We start from the raw sequence: 26,375 nt of genomic DNA on the forward strand, positions 1-26,375 counted from the left end.
GCTACAAATTTTGCAACCTGCACTCAGAACTCAATAAATCCAACTTCTCAGAAGCTTGTGCCACTTCTTATGGCACAAGAAGCAGTTCCACATACCAGTCTCAAGTTGGATTTCCTCCTGCAACACAATGGCACAGCTTTATTGGCTGTCACTTTGATGCCATTCAACATCCATTTCCAGTAAAAAATGACTGGTTTAGCTACGAACTAGGATATTTCAGACGTGCCAATGGATGTTGAGTCGTGGTTCTTGGCACCACACAAGGTCTTCCCGGTAGCTCAGAGGTAATAGAGGGTGTGTGACAGTGACCTGCTTGGCTCTTGACGGAGGCTCTTTCCCACAAGATAAGCCAGTTTGTGGGCGTAGTGGCAAGGAGCAGGAACTCGAATGATACCCTTCGATAGGAAGGAAAACGAGAGTGTACGTGTGTCTATTTTGGGGGGTACCAGGGATTCGCCCCCAGATCTTGCTCTTGCTAGGCAAGCACTACACTGCAGGCACACCCCCAGCCCTTTTTCTTTGGGCTTGCTTTTCCAGATGAGCTCTCATGCTAACTGCCCCACTGGCCTTAAACCACAGTCCTCCTGTCTCTGCCTCCTGAGTAGCTCAGCCCAAAAGAATATCTTTCAACCTCTCATCTTCTAGAACTTACCTTTTCCTTTCTTTCTCTGAGACCGAGGCTTCATAACTATCAATTGCTTAGTTTTAAACAATGCGTTCTGAAGAGTTGAAGGGAAACGAGCAGCAGACTTACTGGCAAATTGTAGTACATGTGACACAGCTTGTAAGTTAAGCGCTGCACTGCGTCTGGGGTCAGGCGAATTGTATCATAGATGACATTGTAGTGGGTGGGGGTGACCATTCCAGATCTCGAGGACTGACTCACGATGTAGAAGTCATACCTGGAATTGCAGCACACGTGGGTGTCGGCTTATTGAAAAGGGGACACGGTAACCCTAGATCAGCGTTGAAGACATTCTGTGTTAATTTACAGACCTGCCTTCTACGGGCAGGGCTCAGTTCACGTGGGAAGCCTAAGTGCAAACAAACCTGATGCCTCCACAAAGACAGTTAAGTGTCAGCACAGGAAAAACTCACGGAATCAGACTTAAAATACAGGGCTGCTGCCTGGAGGGAAGCAAAGCGGGCTCCTTTCCTGTGTCTGCCTCGTCTGTGCCCAAGGGTCACTGGGGCGCTGCAACTTCCAGCACTGTGGCCAGGAAGGTCATCTGCTGTGGTTACCGTGGACACCAGGCATCTTCGGGGTGGCCTCTCGTACTTTGTCACTTCACTCACACCTTCTTCATCCCTTCCCCGCCTTCTACTGACTGATGGACGTTTCTGCACCCCGCTTCTCCCACCCGTTTTACTTCCCTCGTGGGGTCGTAGGACCCTACTTGTGTGACGGACAAGTGTAAAGTTACTCAGAAACACCATTTCCTGAACTTGGTGCTTTACCCACCCCACCCCCCACCCCCCACCCCCCCCCCACTGCCCCGACTCCTTTCTGACGTGTTATTTACGCCAGGGTTGCAGAGTGGCCTGGTTGGGGCACCCTCAGCTTTGTTCATCATTTCTGTCCTTGCTGATGTCACAGGTCAGCATTGCTCCTGGCTTGTCACTTTGTAACAGTCCCATTTATTTCTTCCTAAGCTGCAGACTGCGTGCATAGTAAAGCTTAGCCATCAGATCCTCACTTCGTTGCTACTTTGTAGCAATTTAAAGGTCCTGCTTCACTATTCTGGTTCCTACTGGTGTTTTGAGTATAATTTTATCCTTTATAAATGTTATTTGTTTGACTTAATCTCTGGTGCCTGCTCCTCTAATAGACATTTTTACTGATGTTGCTCAGTGCTGTGATTCCGAAACCTGAGGCTTGAGATCCGAGTCTTTGTGGTGACCCCTCATTGTATCTAGTGCCCTGCAACTTGACAGGCAGGACATCTTGTTTTGCCTCGTGTTTCTGAAACCTTTCCTCCTCACCTTCCCCTCTCTCTGGCTCTCTCCTGCATCGTTGCTTTGTGTTTCACCTGCTTTTTCACCCTTCCTGACTTTTCTTCAGTTTGACTACATTTATCATTGCTAGATATCCACACTTAAGCTGACCTTTTAATTCAAGATTTCCTAGTGATTCTTGAGGCTTTTATCACATTTTCTGTCTCATAGCATAATTTAACATGGACTGGCTGGTGCCTAACCTTGTCATTTTGTCTGGATTCTCACTTCCTGTAGGAAAAATCAGTTCCTGAATCGCTGCTCTGCATTGCCAAGGCTGGCAATGTAAAACTGAGCTCTGTTTTGTATCCCCCAAACGTTCACCACTTCGGTGACATTTGTTTTGTTCTCACAGGATGAATGTCAGAGGAACTGTCTTCTCCTGGGCCACCCCCTTTAAAAGTAGCAAACCATTTTTTAAAAAAAGAAACCTCCCCCACATTATGTGTGATTTGATTTGAGATGACTCCAAACCGTCTGTGAAAATATTACTTGTACTTTCATAAATAAGGGGGTTTTAATCACACTAAAATTAACCTTTATTTAGTCACAGACACAAAAGTTTAAGAAAATTAAACAACCACCAGACAAATCACAATTTCTAGGTCCAAGTGAAGAATTCCCCAGCCTAGAGTGGAAAATAAATGAAGACATCACCAAGAATCAGAAAAAAATGAACCTTTGGGAATTAGTGATTTTGCTGAAGTGAATCTAGAAAATGCAGATATAAAAGTAAAAGTGGATTACCAAAAAAAAAAAAAAAAAAAGAAAAACGAACAAGAAAAAGAAAGAAAGAAAAACGAAGAAAAAGAATGTAGCTCACCATTCCTCCCTGGTTAGCACCACGTCGATAACAGTTCCTGAAGGAGGATTGTGGTATAAACCATTCTTCTCAATAAAAAACCTGGTGTTTATTCGTTTCTTCACCACAATGAAAGCTAGCTTGATACTTTAAAATGAGGATAGGTCACGATGCTTACTGAGTCTTCTCAGAAGAAAGTGGCATCATGCTCTTCAGAAGTACTGAGAGCCCACGGCCGCCTTCCCTCCACACACCCCATTTACAGCTTCGTCCCACACGCCTGACTGTGCCAGCCACCCACGTCCTGGGGTCATCCATCCCTGTGACATCTGCTGGCATCAGGCCTCATAGACAGGAGGCCGGGGGACACTGCTGGAAGGGACGCCCAGCCCTGAGGTGTCCAAGCTCAAAAGGAGGGATAAGTTAGTTTACGTTCATTGATGGCTCAACTCCAAGGTCAGCAAGTCCTCCACATTGAGACTTGAAAGAAACAAAGAGGACGACCCCGAGGTTCTGCAGGGAAGACTCGCCTACTGCCACCGCCACTCGCACTGCACTCCGACTCAGTGTGGGAACGAGGTCAAAGGGTAACTGCCTGTCTGCCCACCCCCATTGCTCTGATGGGTTTTTCCTCCCCCAGCCCCCACCAAAACGGATGTGTCTTAAAGACCAGGAGGTATCACTTGGAAATCAGCGAGCACAGTGGCCTCTCACCTGTGCCTGCAGGCGTGCTTTAAGTAGCGCACGAGCTGCGGTAGCTCATGGTCAAGCAAGGCCTGAAGCTGACCGTCTCCCACCCCGTCCCGATACACCACGATCGACTGCGGCGCGCTCAGCGCGTTCTTAAACCAGGAAGTCAGGGCGGCTGGAAGGAAGCAGAAGCACGTGTAAGTGAACTTGGGGCCACCAGCCTCTGCCGCTTGGAAAACTGGTAGGTTCATCTTCCAAAGCCACACCTTTCAGGACAGTGTCACTGCCAGTGGCCTCCGTCTAGCCTAGGGTTTCTCAACAACGGCATGACTGAAATTCTGAGACAGAATTCTTTGTGGAGGGTTGTCCTGGGCACAGAAAGGCAAGTAGCAGCATCCCCGCCCCTACACTGGCCTAAACGCTACATGTGTCACCATCCCAGATGTGGCAACAAAACATTTCCAGTCATGACCCAACAGCTGGAGTGATCTCTGGAGGGTGCTGGTGCAGAGGTGGGAGCCCCAACCCTGGAGAACAAAGACACCAACCTTCCAAACAGCCTGTCAGCCCATCCACGAGCTCCTCTCCAGTTTCCTGAAAGATGCATTGAGAGTACCACCTGTTTGCAGGAAAATGTCTGTTAGAACCTTAACAGTCCATCAGTGATTCTCAACAGAACCACCGGATTCTGAGTTAATATATGACCAAAAAAAGAAAACCACCGTCAATAGTTGAGTGTCCAATTAATGCTCAGATCTGGTCTCTTCTGGTACCACAGGCATTTTAATGGATTCTGCCACATCTAAGTGAGTGAGAAAGAGGACCACCAAGCCTCCAGATGTGACCCTGAAGAGCCATAGGGTACCAGTTGCCTGGCCCAAAGAACCATATAAAAGCTGGTGTGCTAGCATACATCTATAATTCCAGCACTGAGGAAGCTGAGGCAGGAGGATCCTAAGTTTAAGGTCAGCCTGGACTACATAGTGAGATCTTGTCTCAAGAAATAACAAAAACAACTACACAGAAACAGATGTGTTGGCTGTCACTTTTTGTCTTATTGACACAGGTCTCACTGTGTAGCCCTAGCTGGTCTTGAACCTGCAAGTTTCCTGCCTCAGCCTCCAGAGTGCTGGTATGTCACCACCAGCGTGGTTCTGCTGTGTGGCTATGGCAGTGACCCAGAGCCAGCAAGCGGCACAGAGGTTTGGGAAGCACAACTGTCAGAAGTCAGAGTGTGTGACTGAGAATGCATCCTGCGAACACCCAATCTTTTGAACCATCAACAAATTCAAGCGGGGCTCATCTCTCCTTTGGGCCACAGACAACCACCAAGGGCATGTCAGCTTACTCACGTGGTCAGATCTTCATCGGTGCTTGCCACAAATCCTGCAATTGACTTCCGGCGATGTACGACATCGTGGAAACAATCAATACCAATGAACATCGTCCTCTGTAACTTCATGTATTTAAAAAAGGTAGTAAACTGAGTTAGAACAGAATATAAGCAAAACAGACAAATTGCACTAGGCAAATGAAGTGAGGGTGATGAAATCCAACATACGCCTGTCTCCACCTTCCAGAGGGCTCCTCCCATCTTGCAGTTCATCTGCTGGGCGATCTTGGTGACAATAGTCAGGAACCTCTTGGGGCTGCTTAAGGTCTCTGCCACCACACACTGGCTTGGCACCGGGCACTGAACACACAGGTATCTTTTTATGTCTGCATACCTCTTCTGGTCATCACTGGGCAGTATGCAAACCACCTTAAAGACAAACAAAGGTGAAACATGCTAAGACAGAACAACAGACACAAGAGGGAGTACCGAGAAGCCAGCGTCCACTTAGGAAGCCGACCATGGAGCCTCAGGGTTGAGGGTCTGGATTTGCCATATGGTCACCAGCTGTGATTTGAGCAGACAAGAGGCTGCAGGGCAGACAATGAGGCAATAGACATCAGTTGCTTAGACTTGCAAAGTCCTTTGTCCAAATCGCTCAGTTTCCAAAGATGGGTTAAAGACAGACTGCAAACTCATTAGCTCGTTTCCAGGTGTGATGTGGGTTCTACTCTGGGGGTGGGAAATAGAAGATGAGGAAACACCGGGCTCAGGACAGTCGCTGTGTACTGACTGCCAAGGACTCACTCAGCTTCCTTCTTTCAGCAACACACTGAGATGGGCACCGTCACCCCCAAGTGACCACAAGCTGTCAACAGGGGACACCATGGGGCCTGTTCCCAACTGCCATGGGAAAAGCAGGGATGTGTTTTTTCACACACTAATGTCTGCAGGAGTTTTCAGCAGACATCTTTTGTAGATTCAGGACTTCCCCCAATGTTGAGTTTCCTCCTTTCTGCAGAAAGGGTGTGGCATTCCAACTGCAGTATATGCATTGATTAGCACCAGTGTTTCTTATAGGTTGTCATATTAAAAAGTCCCATTTTTCTAAAATTACCTACTTCTGTTTTCAAGTCACTGGCTTACAGTTCCTTTGACATCTCTGATACCCGGGGATCTACGTCGATGAGCTACCTTCTGTCTCTTCAGTCTTAAAGATGTCAAATTTAATATTTTCAAAGAACCAGCTTTAAATTTGTCAGTTTATTCCATTTCATTTCTGCTTTTGCTTCTTTGCACATGTCACTATTTTGGCTTGCTTTCTTCCTAACGCCTTAAAATCCATGGTGCTTGATGCATTCAGAATGCACTGAGGGCTGAGCCCACCACTGTCCCCTACCCACACGCAGCACAGCTGTCACTTAGCAGCCACCTAAGCTTTCAGCTTCTGGAAAAGCATGGTGTCCTGAGGGGACATGGTCCTGGTGGACAGAGCCTGTCTGGGGTTCAGCAGGTCTGACCAGGCAATGAAGAAACGAGGGTTTTGATGGGTGAGAACTGGGGACTAGGGTGATCCCAGCAATTGAAGCTGTATTCCCCAGGCTTCTGCCCTTCCCAGGATGTGTCAGGAACTGACGAGATTGACGGCCCCATAGAGGAAGGAGGTACAGAAATTGAATACCAGGTCCTACGATGGGAAGGTTGCTCAAGTTAAAATTTGAAGGTTAGTCAAATTGTTGCAAAAGACAGCAACTGGACTGCGTAAGCTGAAGGTAGATGTACAAATTGGTGCTGATATTTTGGAAAACTAATTAGTAAAGTCTAATGACAGACCATCCACTCAACAGAAACACATGCATGACGCATAACAGACGTGTGTTAGTGTAGTGAGTGACAGCCAAACTAGAGACCCCAAAGGTCATTAACGAGAGAATGGGAATTGAAAGCAATGGGATAACAGCTGCAGTCACACCCAGAAATGAGCCAAGAGTGAACAAAAGACACCAACGACTGTGCAAATAATCTGTTTAGGTAAAGTTCAAAGACAGACATCACGAAGCTCTGGTAACAGATGCCACAACAGCATATCTGCAGGGCAGAAACTGTACAGAGGATCAACTAAACAGACTAATGAGAGTAAAGTCACCCTCTATTAAGCACTAAGAGTCTATGAGTACCAGGCATGGAAGCTCACACCTTCAACCCCAGTTTACTCAGTAGGCAAAGATCAGGAAGATCAAGATTTGAGCCCAGCCTAGACAAAAAGTGAGACCCCATTTACACAAACAAGCTGGCATGGTGGCACATGCGTTGTTTCTATAATCCCGGCTACATGTGTTAGGAGCTAGCCTTAGCAGGGCTGGGGCCAGAAAGCAGCAGCTGAGGTCTCCAAGAACCAGAAGTGGGCAAGAGGCAAAGACACCAGAATGTGGACCCAGACAGCACTTCCCCCAAAGTGTGTCACCAGGCAGGATGGGGGCCCAGACCGCATTCTAAGTGTCACCAGGATGTGACCCCAGGCAGCACTCCCAAGTGTCACCAGGATGCGGGCCCAGGTGTGAGACGGGGAGAAGAACAGTTACAGTTTGACTAACAACCTCAGGGAGGGAAGATGAGGGAGGAAAAAGTGAGTCAAGACCTTGTAGCAAAACTAGGACCAACCTATCAGAAAGCTTTTCCAGAGTCTTGCAAACCGCACCAGATAAAAACCTTTAGGTGTCGCAGTTGCCACGGCTCAGTCTCTCTGACCCCACCCAGGTGCCCCCGGTGCTGCATCTTCCTGAACCACAATAAGTTTCTCTCGCTTGCTACTCTCCTGTTGTCTGATCCTGGACAAGAACCTGACAAACAACCTGTGTGGCATCACAACTAGTCATTCTGGTATCACATGAAAGGCATAAAACATAACTAGGAGAGTCACAGCTAAGGCTAACCCAAGACAAAGCATGAGACCCTCTCTGAAAAAGATTTAAGGCAAGAAACAGCTGGGAGCGTGGCTCAAGTGGTAGAGCACCTGCCTAGCCAGCACGAAGCCCCAAGTTCAAACCCAGTACCACCAATTTATGCATGTAAATGAGTAAATAAAGCCTGAGGACTTCTCCCTCACAGTAGGACACCAATCAATAAGAGGAATGTTGGAAGCAGAACAAAATCTCCATTCAGTGAGTACCAAAGTGAGGGTTGTTTCAGACAAGAATTGGTGAATTCTGAACATCATTGAGCAAAACTTTAAAAAGAAATTGGTGCACAGTATTAAACTGTCTTTCCACCAGGAACCAAAGATTGTAAAAGGGAGGAATAACAAATACGGAGACCTTCCAGACCACCCCTTAACCAGGTGATAAGAATTAGAATTATCAGTGAGATCAGCATCCTACTCCCTGACACAATGGATCCAGAACCGTAGTCACCTCTGTGCCATTCTGCCAGAATGCATAGCTTGCTTCCATTTACAAGGAAATGAGCAAAGCCCTGTGCAGAGGAGATGCACAAAATAACTGGCCAGTGTGCTTCCAAGGTCACAAAAGCCAAAGAAAGAACAAAACAATTTTCCTAATTAAAGGGAGATAAAGAAAGGAGAACAAAATGGTGGAATGGGGTCTCCATGATCACTCCCCTGACTGCAGAAACACTCATTTGAACGATTGGCACACAGGCCAAATACCTTCCCAGGAGTGAAGGGCACCAGGCAAGAGATCAAAGTATCTGATTGTGGCCCGGTGAGGACAATGGCTTACTGAGGTGAGAGGCACAGCCCTGTACTGGGAGGACCTTGGACCCAGGACCAGGTCCACCGGAGAGCTTCTGTGTGGCAAAGAAACAGTGAGGGGAACAGAGAAGAAGCATCTGTGCGTCATGTACCCCATCAGGGCTTACCGTTGGCTATGTGAAGGACTCCAGGACAAGAAATGGTATCTGAATTAATATATCAGTAAAAGTCCCAAGCAGACATTTCTCAAATGACTACAAATGGCCAATGTGTATATGGAAAAAGTGTTCAACGTCACTAACCAAGGAAATGCACGTCAAAACCACCACGAGACATCGCCTCACCCTAGTAAGTCAGTAATCCAGAAAGGGTGAAAGAGAACCAGTGCTGGGGAGGGCAGGATGGCGGCCATGTCTGCTATGCTTGAGAAGGTGCATCAGCACAGCCATTCTGGAAAACAGGGTGAAGGGTCCTTAGAATTAAAAGCAGGATTACATTTCACCACGTGACCCAGCAATCCCACTCCAGGTCACCTAAAGGAAAGGAAGCCACCATGTAAAAGAGCTATCTGCACCCCCGTGTTTATTCCAGCAATATTCACAACAGGCATGACCTGGGAACAACCCAAGTGCCAATGTCAGCTGGATAAAGAAAGTGGTGTACACACAGTGAACGACTCGACTATAAGGAAGGCCATGCGGCCGTGTGTGACATTAACCTGGAGGACACTGCCTATGCTGAACTAGGCCAGGTCACAAACACAAGAGCCGCATGGCTGTGTGTGGAGCTCAGGGGTAGAGAGCAGAACGGCACTTACCACAGGCTCGGCAGTGACCAGGAGGGCCGGGGATGTTGTCCGAGGGTGCAGAGTTACGGTTAGGTACGAGGATTTAGTGCAAGAAGTCTGGTGTGCAGTAGGGCAGCTATCGTTCACGGCGTATATATTATTGAAAACATGCTAGAAGTGTGATATAAGTTTCCCAGCACAAAAATGGCACCTGAGTAATACATATACTAATGGCTAGACTGGACCCTTCTACCATGTATGCATTCTTCAAAAGGTGAATATGAGAAATATGGTACTATATGTTGGTTTTAAAAATCTAAGACCTTTCATTGAGAAAGAAGTAGCCTCCAGGGTTCTCTGTGATGACTAAAAGGTGAAAGCCCAGGATTTATGTAAAAGACAAGAAAAACATTCTGGTGTCACGATTAAGAAAATCCCTCCATACCAAGATCACCCTATGAGGAAGGCAGAACACAAGGTGAATTAGTGAAAGACACAAGGCAGGATCCCAAGATGGCAACACACTCCTGCAATCCCAGCCCTGGGGGTGAAAGCGTGAGGCCTGGCAATTACTACAACCCACGTGGCTTAAAATTAGCATGCTGCTTATGTTTTCAAAATTCCAAGCCCTCAACCCTGAGCAAATTAGCCCAAGATAATATTTAGGAAAAGCTAGCTCCTGGCCAACTATACTCAGCTAGCTTATAGGTGCAAACTTGTCATCATTGACTGGTTTAAGAGGCCAATGGCAGCCCCCAAATTCTAATACAGGTAAACACAGCTCTAGAATAGCCACTGAAGGCTGCATGTACACCCCAGACACTTACCATCTGTGTAGCTGGAGTAAGACAGTTTGCTAGCTTATTTATATAGGAGCTAGAGTCATCTTCTACTGTGTACCTAGAAAATAAGTATCCATATTCAGGAGGTGACAAACAGTGACACACAAGTATCTCCTGTAACAAGTGAAATATAGTGTAAAATCAGACAAAATGCCCAAGGTAAACATTTTACTTGGAAGTGTTTAAAAACAGAAATAGGCAGGTACAGTGCAGCATACCTGTAACCAACCATGTGGCAGGCAAAAACTGGAGGCCCTAGTTGAGAAATAACTAAAGCAAAGAGGGTTTGAGGTATGGCTCTGGATCCAAGTTCAATCCCCAGTACTGCTCCCCCCTAAAAAAAATTTTTTAAACCCAGACTTTTGGGTTCAAGATCCCCTTGTAAAGTGCTGGGAAGCCACCAGTTGGTTGTAACAAGTCAAAAGCTAAACAGACTGCAAAATCCAAAATTATCCTGGGATTCCTAAAAAGTTAACACACAAGGCAACCTGCTGCCCCCACATTAGAGAGACAGAAAGGGGACCATGGGACCCCCAGCTTCCCCAGCAGAGGCTCAGGGAAACTCCACCGGCATAAAGCAGCCCCCACCTGTAATTGCCAACTTGGTGGAGGGGACACCGGTGGGAACTGAAAACCCTAGGCATCCCCAGTCACAGGGAAGACCCCAGGATTTTGAGAGATTTACCTCTTGGAAATTGGCCAGGTACTCCCAGGAAGTATGGGAAAAGCATTCCTCAGCACCTCAGCAGGGGAATCACTTCGAAATATCCCAGAGAAGTTTCTCCCCCACAGCCCGTCCTTGAGCGGGATTGGCTAACGGAGCTGGGGTCAGCGTCCCAGCTTCTACATGGCAGGAGGGAAGCCCTGGTCCATGAAGGAGCTATGTGTGCATGGGACAGAGCACGGGAATCCGTACCTTCCTCTTACTGCCTGTGATTCTAGAATTACACTTTAGAAGTCTTTAAAAAGAAAAAGTCCGCAACTGGGAACTAGTTCTTAACATTCCCCCGTCCATTGTCAGCAAGCTGCCGATCCTCACACCTCCCTCACCACAGCTCCAAACGCCGGCTTTAATATTTGTGACAAGAAGAGACTGACAAAGTTTCTGAGTATGGATTAAGAAAATGATGGTGGCGGGTTGCAGTTTTTAGTGATTCTGCTTTTGGATTGCCAACCGGTTTTCAAACTGGAAATCGTCTGTGCCGTACTCACACTTTTGCTCTTGTCATAGCCATACCCATGGCTGGCGTGACCCTCGCTAGACTCCTATGGAAGGAGCAGGCAATGTCAGCGAACTCCTGAGTGTGGAGCAGCACCCAGTGGGTCAGCGACTTTGCTCTGAGTAAGTACTTGCTCCTGGACTCCCTCAGCCAGTCTCCCAGCTCGGGATCGGGGCCAAACTGGAGAATTACAAGACACAAAAAATTTCATTTTGTAAAGGTCAGCACCACCTACCTGCCTTCCCGCCATATATCTGTGCTATTTCCTATTGAAATCTCCCAATTCTCATCTTAAATAATGACTGGGCTTGGTATTTTAGGTATAGATGGGGAATTCTATCACAGATGTAAACTTCTAGCTGAGTCGTCAGACCTGGACAAACGATGTAACCAGCAAAAGGACCTCGAATCTCCAGACAAACCAGCCTCTAACTGGAGTCTTAGCAGTCGGATCTGTTTATTTATCCAGCTGCCACACCACCTGTTCAAGGTCACTGTCTACATGGCCACTGCGGCACTGTGGACCTTTTCTGGCCCTGAGTGCTGCCTGACTACGAACCCTCCTTTGTTCAAATAAACTGCAGAAATTTACACTGTCTGGCTTTTGTTTCAATGTAACCTGTAGATTACTTTGGCTCAAGGGTAGATCTTGATTAGTCGTAAGCCTGCCTCACCGATTTGTCATGTTGGAAGATTGTAACTTCTCTCAAAACTCTTCCAGAGACAGGCATGAAATCAGAGCCAAACCTCAGCTCCCAGCGCTCAAGTTCCTCTTGCACGTTCTGATCACTGAAAATTAAAATATTTCCAATCCAAAGAAAATAAAAGCAATTAGCCATTTACAAAACAGGGCAACTTTCCCTGAATCTAAGGTTCATCATTGCTTGTCCTTGGTGTCGAGATACTGCAGATAAAACTCCCGGAAACTGAAATATCATCTTTGCTGCTACGTTGGCACAGCCAACCTGGAGCCTCTCCTGTTCATTATCCCCCGGTCAGCCCTCTAACAAGGCAGCGTCAGGAAGACTGGAGTTACACCATTTCTTTGCAATAGTTGTTTGAGACAGGGTCTCACTACGTAGCCCAGGAAGGCCTCGACCTTGTGATTCTCCCACCTCAGCCTCCCGAATGTTGGGGACACAGGTTCGTGCTTCGTGCTCTGTACAGAGCACGAAGGATTGAGATGCCGAGGGATACACACAGCAATCAGGTTCAGTTCAATACCACTCTCAGGCACAAACACAACCAGAAAAGTATGCCTTGCCTTTCTAAGCCCTCAATGAAGATTTTCAAGATGTTAACTCTGTCGTTGGCATTTGGCCTTGTTCTCTCCACCAACTTTTTCATAGTCGAACTTGGTAGAAATCTTGGTAAACCTTTCAAAAATCCAAAACATATGGTTTCACAAGGGAGAACAAGTTTGTATTAGCAGAGTAGATGGTGACACCTGGGGGACGCCTTCTAGGTGCAAAGCTCTGAAAAGCCTGACTTTCTATGCCATAATGCAGTCTGGTTTGTAAAGAGGCCACATAAGTTGGGGCACCTGTCAGGTAGCACAGCTGTGGAACCAGCAGGACGGGCTCTCGTGGGGCATCCCTCTGGCCCTTTCTCCATCTGCCCAGGCTGACCAGGAGTGGCTGCTTCAATTCAGTGACTTGCTCATTATATTGCTGTAACAGAATTAAGGGAGACTGGCGTGACTACAGCAAACCCACAGCGACACCCCGTAACCAGTACAGAAGCCCACATTCTGGCACACACAGGCCCCTCTGGGGACGGGTGCCCTAGGTAAAAGCAGTGCTTTTCTAGTTCTCTTACTGCTCATGGCCATGGGTCATTTTTCACATAGCATACATGGCCAGAAAGACCAGGAGTCACAGCAAGCATTACATCCAGAATTACTCTTCTGCCTCTGTGTGTACAGATGGATGAGATTCAGTGTGTGATTCTCGCTTTACTTGCCTTTAAGATTCCTAAGGCAGGCTGACACTTCAAGGAAGACTCGCACTAAAGGGGGAGGGCAGAACCCACCCCTTTTGAAAATCCCAGTCCCAGCATTCTTTCTGCATTATTTCCCCAAAGCTCTTAGTCCCCATTTGAAATAGGAAAAGACATTTTCAAACAGGATATCACAGACAGAACTTCCTATAACTATGGTACAGCTTTTGAGCCACAAAGACTTTCCTCCCCCAGAACAAAGTAGTGGACCTTCCCAGGTCTCTCTGTGTTGCTGGGCCCAGTCCTTCAGAAGTGTTCTCACCCCAAACAGGACAACATCAAATGCAGTCATGGCTGTCATGCACAACAATTCCTGTCATACTGAAGTGGATTATGTGTGTTTTTTCCTTGAAGTAGTCTGTAGTTATTTGAAAGGCAGCTAGACTTCACCCATTTCCCAGCACAGGCTCACTGATACTCCATCGGCTGCTCACATCCCCAAACCACCCCAAAACCAGTGTCTCCCAGAGTCCCTGTGGCAGGTACCATTGTTCCCTCATGTGAAGCTGACCAGTGCTATGGTCCCATCCTGGGTGTTGCCACAAATCTAGGCCACCAGGAAGTCCTGCCCCTCATTTACTCCAAACCCTGTAACAACTGGTTCTCACTGGGTTTTCCTGCCTCCTTTTTTACCATACCCCAGACAGACAGAGGTAGACAGAGTCTAATTAAGACAGTATCATGTCATTCGGCTATATAGCTTCCACTACAGCAAAATCCTATTTGTCCAATTCACAAAACTTTTCACAAGGTGTCCCCCACCTCAGTCTCCAGTGTGGGTGCAACCCCACCCTGTTCCCTCAGTAGCATTGGGTGAGATGGGGACACCCTGAAAATGGCACGCCCCCAGCTCACACCTTCCTGGCACACATACCGGTTCCTAGGTCCTCCATGGCACCCAGTCTAGATGGTCCCTTGTCTCCATACAGCCCCTCTAGTTATCAGAACGGGGCTCTGATCACTCCTGTGTCTGCCTGAGGCCCTCTGACTCAACCGTCTCAGAATGCACAATATGGATGGACAGACAGATAGACAAGGCTCTCGTTAAATGCTGTTCTGATGGGCAAAGGGGCACTGGTGTGGCAGCAGGGTGCCGCACAGCCCCTAGGGTCCAGGGAGCATTACTGCATTTTTATATGAGAACATCTGTCACCACTTGTAACTGCTTGTCCCTAATGGCTACAAGTATCTGATGCTCTTTTAACAGTCTTTCAACTACCAAAACTAGAGAAGTGAATACCTGTTGTGCATCATACTTCACTGAACTACATTTTCCTGTTTCCTGTGAATAATCAGATTAAGCCTGAGGCTGCACATAACTGACACTTCAGAGGATAATTGCTCGTTTTTGTTCTTTTTGGACCAAGTTCTACAGACCTAAGACTCCCAGGTGACTAACATGTTCACATCTGAAGTCTTACTGGGTTTTTGTTTTACCTAATAATCCGCCTACATGTTTAAAACTCCTGCAGCCCGTTCTAAGACTGAAAGGGGTCACACTGGAGCCCGTTACCCTCTGCACCATGTACCCAAATACGTGGCGAATAGACAAGTCATAGACCCCCACCGAGAGTGAGTTATGTCTAAACTAAGTAAGATTTGGTTCATTTAACTGACGAGTTTTCATGATTTAAAGAAACAGCTTCATACCTGTAGATAATATTCTACAAAGGTGACTCGTGTGCCATCCGATCTTGTAAACGTATCTCGGGGATTCTGATCCCAGTTTATACCATCCACCCTGTACGTTCTGTTGTTGTATCTGTGGACATTATTGCAATGTAAGGATCATCCCTGACTTAACGCATAAAACCACACAGGGAATAAATTCTTGAAACCCTCCCATTGCAGCAGGTGTCAATTCACATTGGAAAAGAGCCCCGTCCCACTGGAAAAGAGCCACAGTTATCAGTTAATTAAGCATCACGACTGTTTTAGCACAAAACATAGCCCCAGGCTAAGCAAGTTCGTGTCCCCAACTTCCCCGTTCACACATTTCATGTAAATTGTGTCACACAGTACAAGCTCTTTTCCAAATGGCTTCTTTCACTTAACATTTCAAGGCTCATTTATGCCAGAGCAGGTGTTTTTACTTCCAAATCTTCTGTTGTATGGATATACATTTTGTGGTCCATTCCCCAGGTGACATGGCAGCTGTTGAGACTTTATGAACAGTGTCACAGGTGTTTATGCACCAGTTCTGAAGGTCATAGCTTTTCATTTCTCTTGGGTCTGTAATTAGGAGTGGAATTTCTAGAGTAGCAATGCTCTAGAGGAAATTTACGTAATTTTATATTTCTGCTAGCCGTGTGTGAAGGTTGGTTCTGATATTACCACATCCTCACCGACTTGTTAACACCTGTTATGATGTGGTCTCCAGACGGCTGACAAGAGGAGCCAAATGTCTTCTCAGCCTCGGTCTGCTGACAGTGAGGGTCTTCCCACCTGCTGAGTGGCCATGACAGTACTTCAAGGAAAGGGCTCTGGGGAAGGGGCTGTTCAGATCCTTTGCCCACTTTTAAAAATAGGGTTGTCGTTATTGAGTTGTCCCCATACATGGCTTGCAAGTATTTGCCCTTTGTCCTTTCACTTTGATTGGTGAAATCCAATCTACCTATATTTTTCTTTTGTCATCACCCATGTTTTCGGTGTCCTATTTAACAAAGTTTAGCTTTAATGCAAAGTCAAGCTTTACTTCTACACTTTCTTCTAAGAGTTACACTTAGCTCTTCTGCGTAGCTTACTTTGAGTTAGTTTGAGTTAAACTTGGGTGACTTGTGCATTGTATGAGCAAGAGCAGATGGATCTCAGCAACCAGTTATCTCAGCAACATACTTGAAGGGACTTCTTTGGATTGTCCTGACAGCCCTGTCAAAAACCAGCTGATGGCAAGAGTGCACCTTAGCTTCTGGGCACAGCCCCACCACCTCAGCCTCTTTATCTTTATGCAAGCGTCACCCTGCTCTGACCCTTGAGCTTTACAGGGAAGTTTGAAGTTGGAAAACATCTCCCCGGCTTGTTCTCTTAAGATCATTTTGATTAAATGACTGGTTGTTGAAGCCCTACCAAGTTAAGATTTCTGGTGTAGAAGGAAAATTAAAAAAAAAAAATTTGCTTCACATGGGAAGTTGCCAGTGGGGTTATAATTAAAGATGTTTAAAAATAGCTAGACACCCAAAATGAGAAAAGAAAAATTCAGAATCACTGTTGTGACATATACACAAGGGCCCAGCACCATGAGCGAGTACCAGTGATGGGGCAGTGACATTCCTGCCCAAGCCGGATGAGCGGCTGAGAGGGGCAGGGCATTTCTGTGCCATTTTACTCCACGACAGCAACACTTGGTGACTTGAGAACTATAGGAACACGGGAGGGCAGGAAGGTGGAATCAATGGAATCGGGTTTTGGAAAAGCACTCACTTTGTAAGAACAACTGAGCCAAGTAGCTGTTTTGCCACCCTGTCTTTGAGCTCTTGCTGGAGTTGTCTGGAGGATGTGGCTGGGTACCCTCGGAGGAATTCATATGTCCCATCTATGACATCATAAGCAGTTTTGCTCTGGAGGACCCTATAGCTCACGTCAGCACACAGGGTAAGGCTGTGTTCATATGGAAGAATAGAGGTGATGTAGCCAGACCGCACGTCCAGGCTGCAAAGAGAAGGAGTTGCGCCAGAGTTAGGTCTGAGTTCTCAACACAGAACTGTGTTTCGGGCTGTGCTCAGGATCTAAAGTAGACGATTAGGGCCCCCTGGTCTCCTTGTTTCCAGTAATAACCGACCTCGTGGAGAGCCTTCAAATAAAGATTACTTACAGTACAACATGTCTCAAACTTTATTACTGCCTTCATAAAGCATTGTATCTTCATATCAAGTATAAATTATTTGTAATAGTGTATTTAACAAGTATTGAGACACAGATTTGCTACTGTTAAGATTTTCAGAGAGAAGGTATTACCCAAGTTTGAGTTCATTTCAGCTTCCTGCAATGTTTGTACACACAATACTTTAAAGGTTATGCTCATCATGGTAGAATTTCAATTAAACTAAACCTTAACCACCCATGGTCAGTGGGTCCCATTTAAAAAGGCAGGTTTAAGTTATACCACTTTGCATGAGAGTAACTTCAAGACATGATAGGGTTAAGTCTGCTCTTTACAAACCCCCAGCTTCTGAATTCCTCCTCAGCTTCTTGGGAGTAATAGTGGCGACCGACCTGTTCCAAGTTTATCAGCTTCAGAGTCCTAGGAATTGAAAGAGTAGGATTTGTTGAAATGACAATGGACATTAGCATCTGGTAACACAAAGACATGTCGGAAGACGAGCTGCCAATGGTTTTCTTTACACTTCGAGTTAACACCAAGTTCCCGATGACAAGTGACACAGCAGATACTGACGTTCATCTGACCTCAAACTTTTACCCTTTTCCTAACACAAAACTTACATGAAGGTAGGCAGAATGTCCTTCATTTCTAGAACTGTACCAAAACAGCGTTGGTAAACTACACATCTCAAATTTTCATTTTAAATGTTTGGCCATCATAGAGAACAAAGAACAGAAAACAAGCGCTCTAGAGAAATGCACGGTTGTCCGTAGCTCCTTCCGGGCATGGAAGTGGGGTGTTGTTTCACTTGAAAGACCCCTGTCTCAAAGCACAGAGATGTCAACACAGAACACAAGAAGACACAGTCTGCATTCACAGTCACTGTCACCATCACGACAACCCCAGAACACACCTTCTGAAGAGGACATTGTAGTAACGCAGGTAATCTGGGTGGGTGGGTTTGAGTTCTTTGAAAAACTCTACTGTAATATGTACAATGTCTCCGTCTTGGGTCTGCCTGACAAGTTCCAAGCTCTAAGATTTAAAACAAGAGAATCCAGATGTTCTTCCAAGAAAACCAAGTTCCATGACGGACAACCAAATGCCACTTGGCTATCCGGCACACACGTGAGTGGCCTTTCTCGCAAAGACACACGTGTGCAGGGACAATCCATATAAAGCAAGCACCAGATTATTTAAAGCTATTTTACTTATAATTTCATCAATATAAAATGTTTATGGAAAAAGTTCAAAGAAAAAGTCAACGATAACATTTGAAGAGGATAATAACTCAAAGAAAATAAGCCCCTAACTTTGAGGACACAAATTTAATTTTTATCAGCATTTTTGCCCCACACTGTGCTTAAGTTCCATTCATATTTCACTTAATAAGCCCTAAGGTTAGGGGCACATTGAATACCCGAGGCGATGACACATGGCACAGGTTTTGTCACAGTCCTCCAGGCAACACACTGTTGTCCAGGAAGTTTTGTAATGACAAGCAGAAATGTGACAAAAAAAAGTGAAATGGCACCACTTAACCGACACACGCAGCCGTTCCGGTGACAGCAGAGACTGCCCGTCGAAGATGCGCCTCCTTCCGAACACCCGCTCGCTCTGGAAGAGCAGCTCTGCACGGAGCCTCGCGCCTTTCACGTCGGGCTGGAAGCGCACATTGTACTTGAACACCGGCCACCGCGGGTGCCACACTCGGAAGTGGTTCGCCAGCACTCTTATCGCGGTGCCTTCTGAACCTGCAATCGAGGCACGTGTTAATAACAGAGTGGTGTCACGAGGGAACCCACGGCCACCCTCTCACTCCACAAGCTTTTAGCCAAGTTTTATAGTCCTTGGTTTGGAGGTCAGGCAGCTGAGCAATGAGCTGCTTTCCACCAGCTCTGCCAGGAAAAAAAACAAAGTCTCTCCACCATCTAATAGCTTAAGAAATGTCCTGTGGGGGGTGTCCTCTCCCTGTCCCAGGGAGTTCCCTTCCTCCATCCCCACTGGTTCTCAGGGAACAGCAGCCTCTGCCATCTCTGTTCTTTCACATAAGCCACTTCCATATCTTAGTAGTTAACTACAGAATTAACTCTACCTGGGCAAAGGAACTAAAGATGTGCATCGTAAGACTTCTTTTCTAGTCTAGCTTTTATGTCTACAAAACTCAGGACACAGTGACACACGTCAGGAAAACCAACCACCCTAGACTTGCAACTGCTGCTGTGCCTCCCACAGCACACGCAGCCATAGGCCAGGCATCTAGCTTCCCAAAGATGTCTTTTTCTGCCCTCAAAACTTGTCCTCAAGTCATGAGTTTTCCTGAAATCAGCGACAAAACAGGTTCACGGGGACATGGAAACTATGATATTAAGCCAACATTAGATCGAACAGAGAGAACAAGGGGCAAATGCCTGTGCACCAGTCATCCAGAACAGGCAAGTTCTGATGTAAGCACAGGGTTAGAAATAGTGATAGCTACATCAAAACCCAACAAAACCTTTGCACCTCCTGAAAGGGAAGTTGTTATGCGTAAAAACGTCTCATTAAAACAAAACAGAACTCCTCAGTGCAACCAAAGAACCAGGTTGTTCTCTATTAGGGGCTGTAAGAGTCCATCAGGACCTCTTTGGTGTGGTCTTTCTGCAAAGGTCAGTGTCATCACACAGACTGAGGTGGGAGTGTTACCACGACATACGGACTCCCTTGACCCAGGGTACTTGTAACTAGAAGTTTAGAAGAATGTCCTGTAAAGTCTAAGTGTCACGGGCCAGCATACCAGTTTTTGAGTGTCTAACGTGTTCCAAGTTCTGCCTGGTATTCAACACGATGTCTTGGAAAACTCTGGAAGGCCTGGTTGGCATCATGGATAGATTCTGCAATCCAGTTGTGATCGGAAGGTCTTCTACACAGCACAAACAAGACAGATGGTGATTGATACAAGAGAAAGGGAGAAGGACCACATGACGCATCACAGTCTAGGTTGTTGGGGATAGGAGAGGTGGTGCCACAGGATGCAAATATCACTTCAGGGACAGGCAGTATTCCAAGAAACCTTCCAGCAAGTCCTCCAAGTCCCCAGCCTGTAACTATACTTCATTCCTGTATAGTGTTTGCCGGGTGTCTGTCTGTCCAAACCTGGTTCTGGCTCTGTGTTCCCCAAAGCCATCACCTGACACTACACTTCCCGCTAGTGGGCATCAGAAAACACCAGGGAAATGAACAGAACTAAAAATCCTGGAAATTGGCTTTTGGTACTGAAGGAGCCACCTTACCCGTTCCACTAGAGCTACTGGGAAAGGAGCTCACCCTGGTTTGCTGTATTCCAAGATTGAGATCATTTCAGATTTATTCTACAAAGGCAAGGCATGGCTGACCGTGCAGAGAAATGTGATCTGGAATCCTGAACAGCCAAAAGCCCACACTTCGAGCTACAAAAATGGTTTTCCTCAAACCATTTTTCACTTCTACAAATTTTATTCCTAATTTACACTGATTTCATACAATACTGGAGTCAGAATTTCTACAAGAGAAAAACTATTAACTACATTTCATGTGTGAGGTTTAGAACGATTTTAGCTCCTGACACATCCAGCAAGCAAACTCATTAAAGTTTCCATGAAAAACAGCAGGATTTATGCATTTTCTGCGCATGCGTACTTTTTACATATATTTATCCAAACCCTGCAGAAGTGTGGCCCAAGTGATAGAAAAGACGTGCTTTCTTGTGAGCTCAAGTTTGTAACTATCGCATGGGTTCTGGGCTTTGTATCTGTTTATTAAAATAGATACCTAGATTTTTCTTCTTCACGTTTAAAGTTTTGGCCCATCACAAGAGCCAAAGTGGAGAATCTGGTCTGGAGCTGATCAATTGACTTAGCCAAATCCTTGGTGAGTGCTGCAGCTGAGCTTGAGTGAAACCTGGGTTAGGGTGACACCTGTCTGTCACCTGTGCCACACTGCATTAGGGAAGCACCGAGGTCACGCAGCTGCTCAACCTTCTAAATGCAGCATTTTAGGAAGCCAAGGAAATCGCACTCCTGGAATTCCTAGTTAACAGGGTTTTGTGCAAATATACTACCTAGACTTGAGAAGCAATGAGAGTGAATTTAAGCTAATACCCCCGTTTCTTTTTCATATGCTTTTAAAATGTAAAATGAATAAAGCCACATGTCAGTGGGAATGCAGAGGCCATCTGCCCAGAACTTCCTCTTGGTACCTCAGGCACCAAGCAGTCCTGCCTTCACCACACCCTCTCCCTCCTCTTGCCTGGAGCCGGGGCTCCTCCTTCTGCTCCTTGAGGCTGCTGGGGTGCAAGCCCTCGGCCTTCCTCTCGGGGCGGCTGGGGCCTCGGTGGCGGTCGAGCAGCATGCTGGGCCTGCATGAATTTAGAACATAAGAGGTGGTGTCTCCTCTGTGTTTACTCATCATTCAGATCAGGGCAAAAAGCAAAAGGTCTTCCTTTGACATGCCCACAATGACAAGAAGTCAATTTTAAAGATAACATAAGGGCCGGCTTGGTGGTGCACACCTGTAATCCTGACACTCAGGAGGCTGAAGCAGGAGGAGTTTAAAGGCAGCCTGGGCTTTATAGTGAGAACCCATTTCAAAAACCAAATTTAAAAATATTGACGCTTGTGTGGTGATGGCTGGGAAGAGGAGAAGGAGAACAGAACAAAATGGAGTTACCCGAAAGGTGGGCATGAAGGGGGCAGGTTGGACCAGTCGGGGGGCCAGCAGGGACCCTCAGAGGAGGGAGGCCTGACATTGAGCAAGTTAAGAGGACAGAGCTCCTCGGCTGACAGGTCAGGGTGTTCGAGAAAGAATGAGGAGGCTGCGAGGACAGAGAGTGCGTCTCGGGTGTTGCACACATTCACCTGGTTCTAAGTCGGAGACAGACTGGGCATGTGAGGAGGGCACCGCAGCATCCAGGGAGGGATGTGGACATCTGGACCAGGAGGTAGCACAGAGTGGAGAGCGTTCAGACACCAGATAGCGTGGAAAGGAAAAAGAAAGTCAGCAACAATGATTCTGCCTGCTTGAGGCGAGGGGAAGACAAAGATGGTGGCCTGAGCACGTGGACCTCCTAATGAGGTGGGGGTGATGTTTGGGAGGGGAGATGGGGAGCGGAACGGTCTGTGGACCCCTGTGGGGGTGTTGGTAGAGCAGGAGGTCTGTGGAGCTGTCCATGTACCAGATAGCCCATAAAGCCACCACACTGGCCAAGGTCCCTAGGGGAGGGTGGACAGGAATAAAAGAAAAGAGACCCCAGGACCAGGCCAGGCACACAGTGAGAGCAAGGAGGGGAGGAGAGCAGCACTGTGCGCAGATGCAGGAGTTTATCAGGGAGAAGCTCGGCGACAGCCAGTGCTAGGAGGACTAGGACAGTATACAGATCTGCGGGGCTGGTGCAGCCTCCGTGGGACAGTCAGGACAGAGCCTGACTGTAGGGCAGAGAGAAGAACCCAGCTCAGAGAGGAGACAAGAGTCCTGCACTAGGAAGATAAAGGAAAGAAAAGAGAAGTATGGGAGCGAGGGGATCCAGGGGGATTCCTGCTGAATGGAGGAGCCTGGCTTGTGCACAGATGTGGATGATTTGGGTTAGTAAACAAAAGCCAGCTGCCTTGGGCGGCCAGGGCAGAGCTGCAGTAGGACTGGTGAAGGTCCCAGGGTGTAAGCAGATTTCCCTTTAGAGAGCAGACCTGTATCCCAGGGTCACAGATGAGAGCCCAGGAGCAGGGGTTGCGATGCTCAGGGGTGAGGGACAGGGTGGGTATCTCAGTAACCTAGGAATGAATACCAATGACTGAGAATTAGCCTGAGGAGGAGCGTTGAGGTTCGAGGGCAGGAGGGGAAGGGAGGACACCCCAGTCCCAGAGCTGAACAAGCGAGCCTGGATGGAGTCTGGATACAGCCAGGCAGTATAGCCTCCCTGGAGGCTGCCAGGAGAGGCTGTGTGCCAGGCTGCGGCCAGCGTCTTGAAGGCAAAGCCCACATAGAAGACGGGACATGGGAATAGCCCATTTTAAACTAACTGGAATGTATCTGGCTCGGGCTGTGCTGAGGACTTTAAATTGCTCGTTTCCAAGAGGAGTCCGGGCTGGAGAAGCCACTTAGACACCGTTGCAGCCATTGGCTGGAGGACAACCCTGGCTGCAGGTGAGAGGGGAGGTGAGGCAGATTCTGTGGAATCTGACTTTGGGGACTAGCGTCTCCCTAGCTTCTGCATGAAGGACACAGTGGACATACCGGGCTGGCCGCGGCGGCTCCAGGAGGCTCAGGCTGGGCGACACTCGGTCGGCCACGGGCTCTGCCTCTGGCTCGGGTCCTGGCCCTGCCCAGCATGAGGGCGACGACCCTGCGGGGCAGGAAGAGCACAATTGCAGCAGAGTCCCTGAAGCTGCCCTGCTAGCTGCTTTTACAGGCCATTGTCAAATCACTCAGCCAGAGACCTGGGTAACCACAGCAGCTAGCCCAAGTGTTGGCTGTGATTCCTTGCCCCCTTCACCTCCCGCGACAGGCAGAGTACCAGACTCCCACCTACCAGGCACCAGCTAGCTCAGGGACCCCAACCCGCACTCCTCACACCCCTCACTGGAGTCCTGGATGGGTCTTACGTCCACCCATCCTCTTCTCTTCTTGTCTTTGGGCCTCACCCCACAGCTCACCTTAGGAACTGCTCTGATCCGTGTGGCACACAGCCTCAGACCCTGTCCCCACAGCCCCTGGGCATCTGGGCAGTGCTGGAGTCCACCAGGGCAGAGGAGGGAAGGTCCCAGTCCTTTCAGGCATACAGCCCCAGCCAGGACTGGGGAAAACAGAAGGACCAGCCTGACCCGTGCAAATCAGGACAAACACCAGGCCCTGCTCCTCTGATCTCAATTTCAACCCTGAGGGGCTCCAAGCCCCGCCTCTGTCCCCACCTTGAGCTACACCTGGCTTGGAGGTGCTCACAGGTGTGGGGAGAGGAAAAGAGGGGTCAGCTCTCCCTCCTTGCCTGCCCCACCACATCTCACCCATTAACCACCCGGGGATGTACCTGCCAGGTGCGCTTATCCAATGAGGAGCACTTGGAGCCCAGAAAACAGGCCCTTACCACTTAACAGCTTTCACCAAGTCCATGCCGAGTCCAGGGTGACTAAATGCAGCTGTGGCAAGCTCCTGGCTTCAAACCCAACACCTCGGCATCGTCTCTTTGGCCCAGGTCCCTCCAAGTACGTTCTCCGTGATTAACTCGGGGTGGGCCGTAGATATTTCATGCTGGTGAGATGATTCAGAAAGACCAACTGTGTGATTAGGGTTAGGGTTATTGAGACGTGATACCAGCTCAACATCTGGGGAACAGACCAGGGTTGGAGATTTAATTCAATCGTGTTTGGAGTCAGTAAAAGTTATCTGGGCCTGGCAGGGTGGCACATGACTGAACCCCAACACTTAGGTGGCAGCAATAGGAGGAGTGTGAGTTCAAAGCCACCCTGGGCTACATAGCGAGCCCTTGTCTCAAAACACAAATAAATGAAAATCTGTCGTATCCATCTTTTCTTTGGTTGCTTCTGGGTTCCATCATTCTTTGGCCCTGCCACATAAGGGCTTGTTGCTGTTCTTGAACTCGGGGCTCTGCTCCTGCAAAGCAGGAACTGTACCTTGAGCCACACCTCCAGTCCATTCTGCTCCAGTTATCTGCAAGATGGGGTCTCGGGAAATACTTGTCTGAGTGGCCTCAAACCGAGGTCCTCCCGATCTGAGCCTCCCAAGTAGCTAGGATTACAGGTTACTTGAGCCACCAGTGTTCAATTGGTCATCACCAATTCTTTTAATATTTTAACTTTTTCTTAGAATATCAGTTGTACAGGGGTTTCACTGTGACATTTCTTTATATAAGTATACATACAATGTATCCCTACCACTGTTCTCCCTCTTCCCCTCCTCCTTCTTAAAATGGCTCCAACAGGTTTCCTATGCCATGTTCTCCCATGTAGAAACACATCAGCTGTGTCACCTCCTTCACCTCCTCATTCCCCTCCCCTCCTGCTGTCACTTACCTTAACACAGCCGTTCTGCGTCCCTGTCCGTCCATGTGTCAGTGTCCATCACTGTGCAGTGGGTCCTCGGCATTTTCCCTGTAAATGTGCTGTGCTGATCAGTGTCGCCTCCATAATGCCCCCTCACCTGTCCCACCCCAACTGTTCAGTATATTGGGTGTGTATCCTTGTCCCTGGTTCCTACACAGAAGCCATGTCACTCAGCATTCCTCGTTCTTCCTCGCTCTCTTCTTCCTCCCTCCTCCCCTGTCTCCTCTGACGCCCCACTGTTGGAAACACGTCTGGACGTGTAGGTATAGTAGGGTAAAGTGAAAGCTAAGCTGATCTCCCAACACAGGTGCTCTGCAGAGATGAGCACGCCGTTACGTGGTAGCCACTCGAGGACGACTACTTGACACCATGGCCGGATTCCTGTGTGCAGTAGATGTGATAACTTGGCTGGGCACCACGTGTAAAACCCACTGCTCTGAGCAGCCTGGAGCCGCTGCTGACGACGGGGGCAGACCGACTGGCTGATGGCCGCAGTGGACAAAAAAGAGCATAAACTCTCTCGCTCCTGTTTGAACCTGGGTCTGCACAACGCAAAGGACCTGTGCGTGAAGCAGGGTATTTGAGTCACACCGGGCTGGTACTCACCATCTTTTAAAGTTGTGCTTTTGTGCATTTAAGTCCTTGTTACATACACACTGGGAACTCATTTTGTTTAAGTGACATGGTTACCTGGCGCCCTTTTGGGATGAATTTTTCATGAGACTTAACGTGCACATCTGTATGGGGCACACGAGTGTGGTGACACACGACTGGTGACTCAGACCGTGGTGACACACGACTGTGGTGACTCAGTGGTGACACACGACTGTGGTGACTCAGTGGTGACACACGACTGTGGTGACTCAGACCGTGGTGACACACACAGTGAGTAATAATCAAGTCAGCTCGTGAGCCTTTCCGTCTCTTCACCTGCTGCGCATTTCTCGTGTAGGGCGCCTCGTTCTCCAGCGTTGGACTCGGTCACGGATTGCTCCAGCCTCCTCTCCGGGCTCCTCACTGACGCCTCTTCCCCACCTCCCCAGGCTCCAGTGACCGCTGTCCTGTTCCGTTCAGCTCTGCTGTGTGACCAACCCCCTGTGCCGTCCGCAT

The 26,375-nt window shown here is 47.8% G+C and overlaps 1 protein-coding gene across 1 annotated transcript; it reads right to left on the reverse strand.

The window, feature by feature from the left end:
• Positions 1 to 278: 278 nt before the first annotated feature.
• Positions 279 to 26,375, reverse strand: Piwil3 (piwi like RNA-mediated gene silencing 3). Its single transcript, XM_020186884.2, has 23 exons — positions 26,284 to 26,375; positions 25,698 to 25,825; positions 23,443 to 23,551; positions 22,071 to 22,141; positions 21,883 to 22,027; positions 21,463 to 21,571; positions 19,973 to 20,069; positions 18,739 to 18,950; positions 18,110 to 18,231; positions 17,536 to 17,616; positions 16,797 to 17,024; positions 15,027 to 15,138; positions 12,922 to 13,048; positions 12,643 to 12,754; positions 12,053 to 12,167; positions 11,371 to 11,424; positions 5,049 to 5,276; positions 4,840 to 4,943; positions 4,036 to 4,106; positions 3,512 to 3,662; positions 2,819 to 2,944; positions 755 to 902; positions 279 to 395 (listed from the first exon to the last, which is right to left on the reverse strand). The coding sequence occupies exons 1-23, from the start codon at positions 26,373 to 26,375 to the stop codon at positions 279 to 281; spliced, it is 2,859 nt and encodes a 952-aa protein (XP_020042473.2).

This window comes from Castor canadensis, chromosome 18 (assembly GCF_047511655.1).
Source record: "Castor canadensis chromosome 18, mCasCan1.hap1v2, whole genome shotgun sequence".
NCBI classification, from domain to species: Eukaryota; Metazoa; Chordata; class Mammalia; order Rodentia; family Castoridae; genus Castor; species Castor canadensis.

What these genes read in the sequence shown, in the direction of transcription:
- Piwil3 (XM_020186884.2), bottom strand. Translation starts at nt 26,375, where the DNA reads ATGCGGACGGCACAGGGGGTTGGTCACACAGCAGAGCTGAACGGAACA. An exon ending in AGGAGGAGCCCCGGCTCCAG is followed by an intron (nt 20,070 to 21,462) that starts GCAAGAGGAGGG and finishes ACTGGATTGCAG; the next exon opens with AATCTATCCATGATGCCAAC. An exon ending in AAGCACGCCTGCAGGCACAG is followed by an intron (nt 2,945 to 3,511) that starts GTGAGAGGCCAC and finishes CTCATTTTAAAG; the next exon opens with TATCAAGCTAGCTTTCATTG.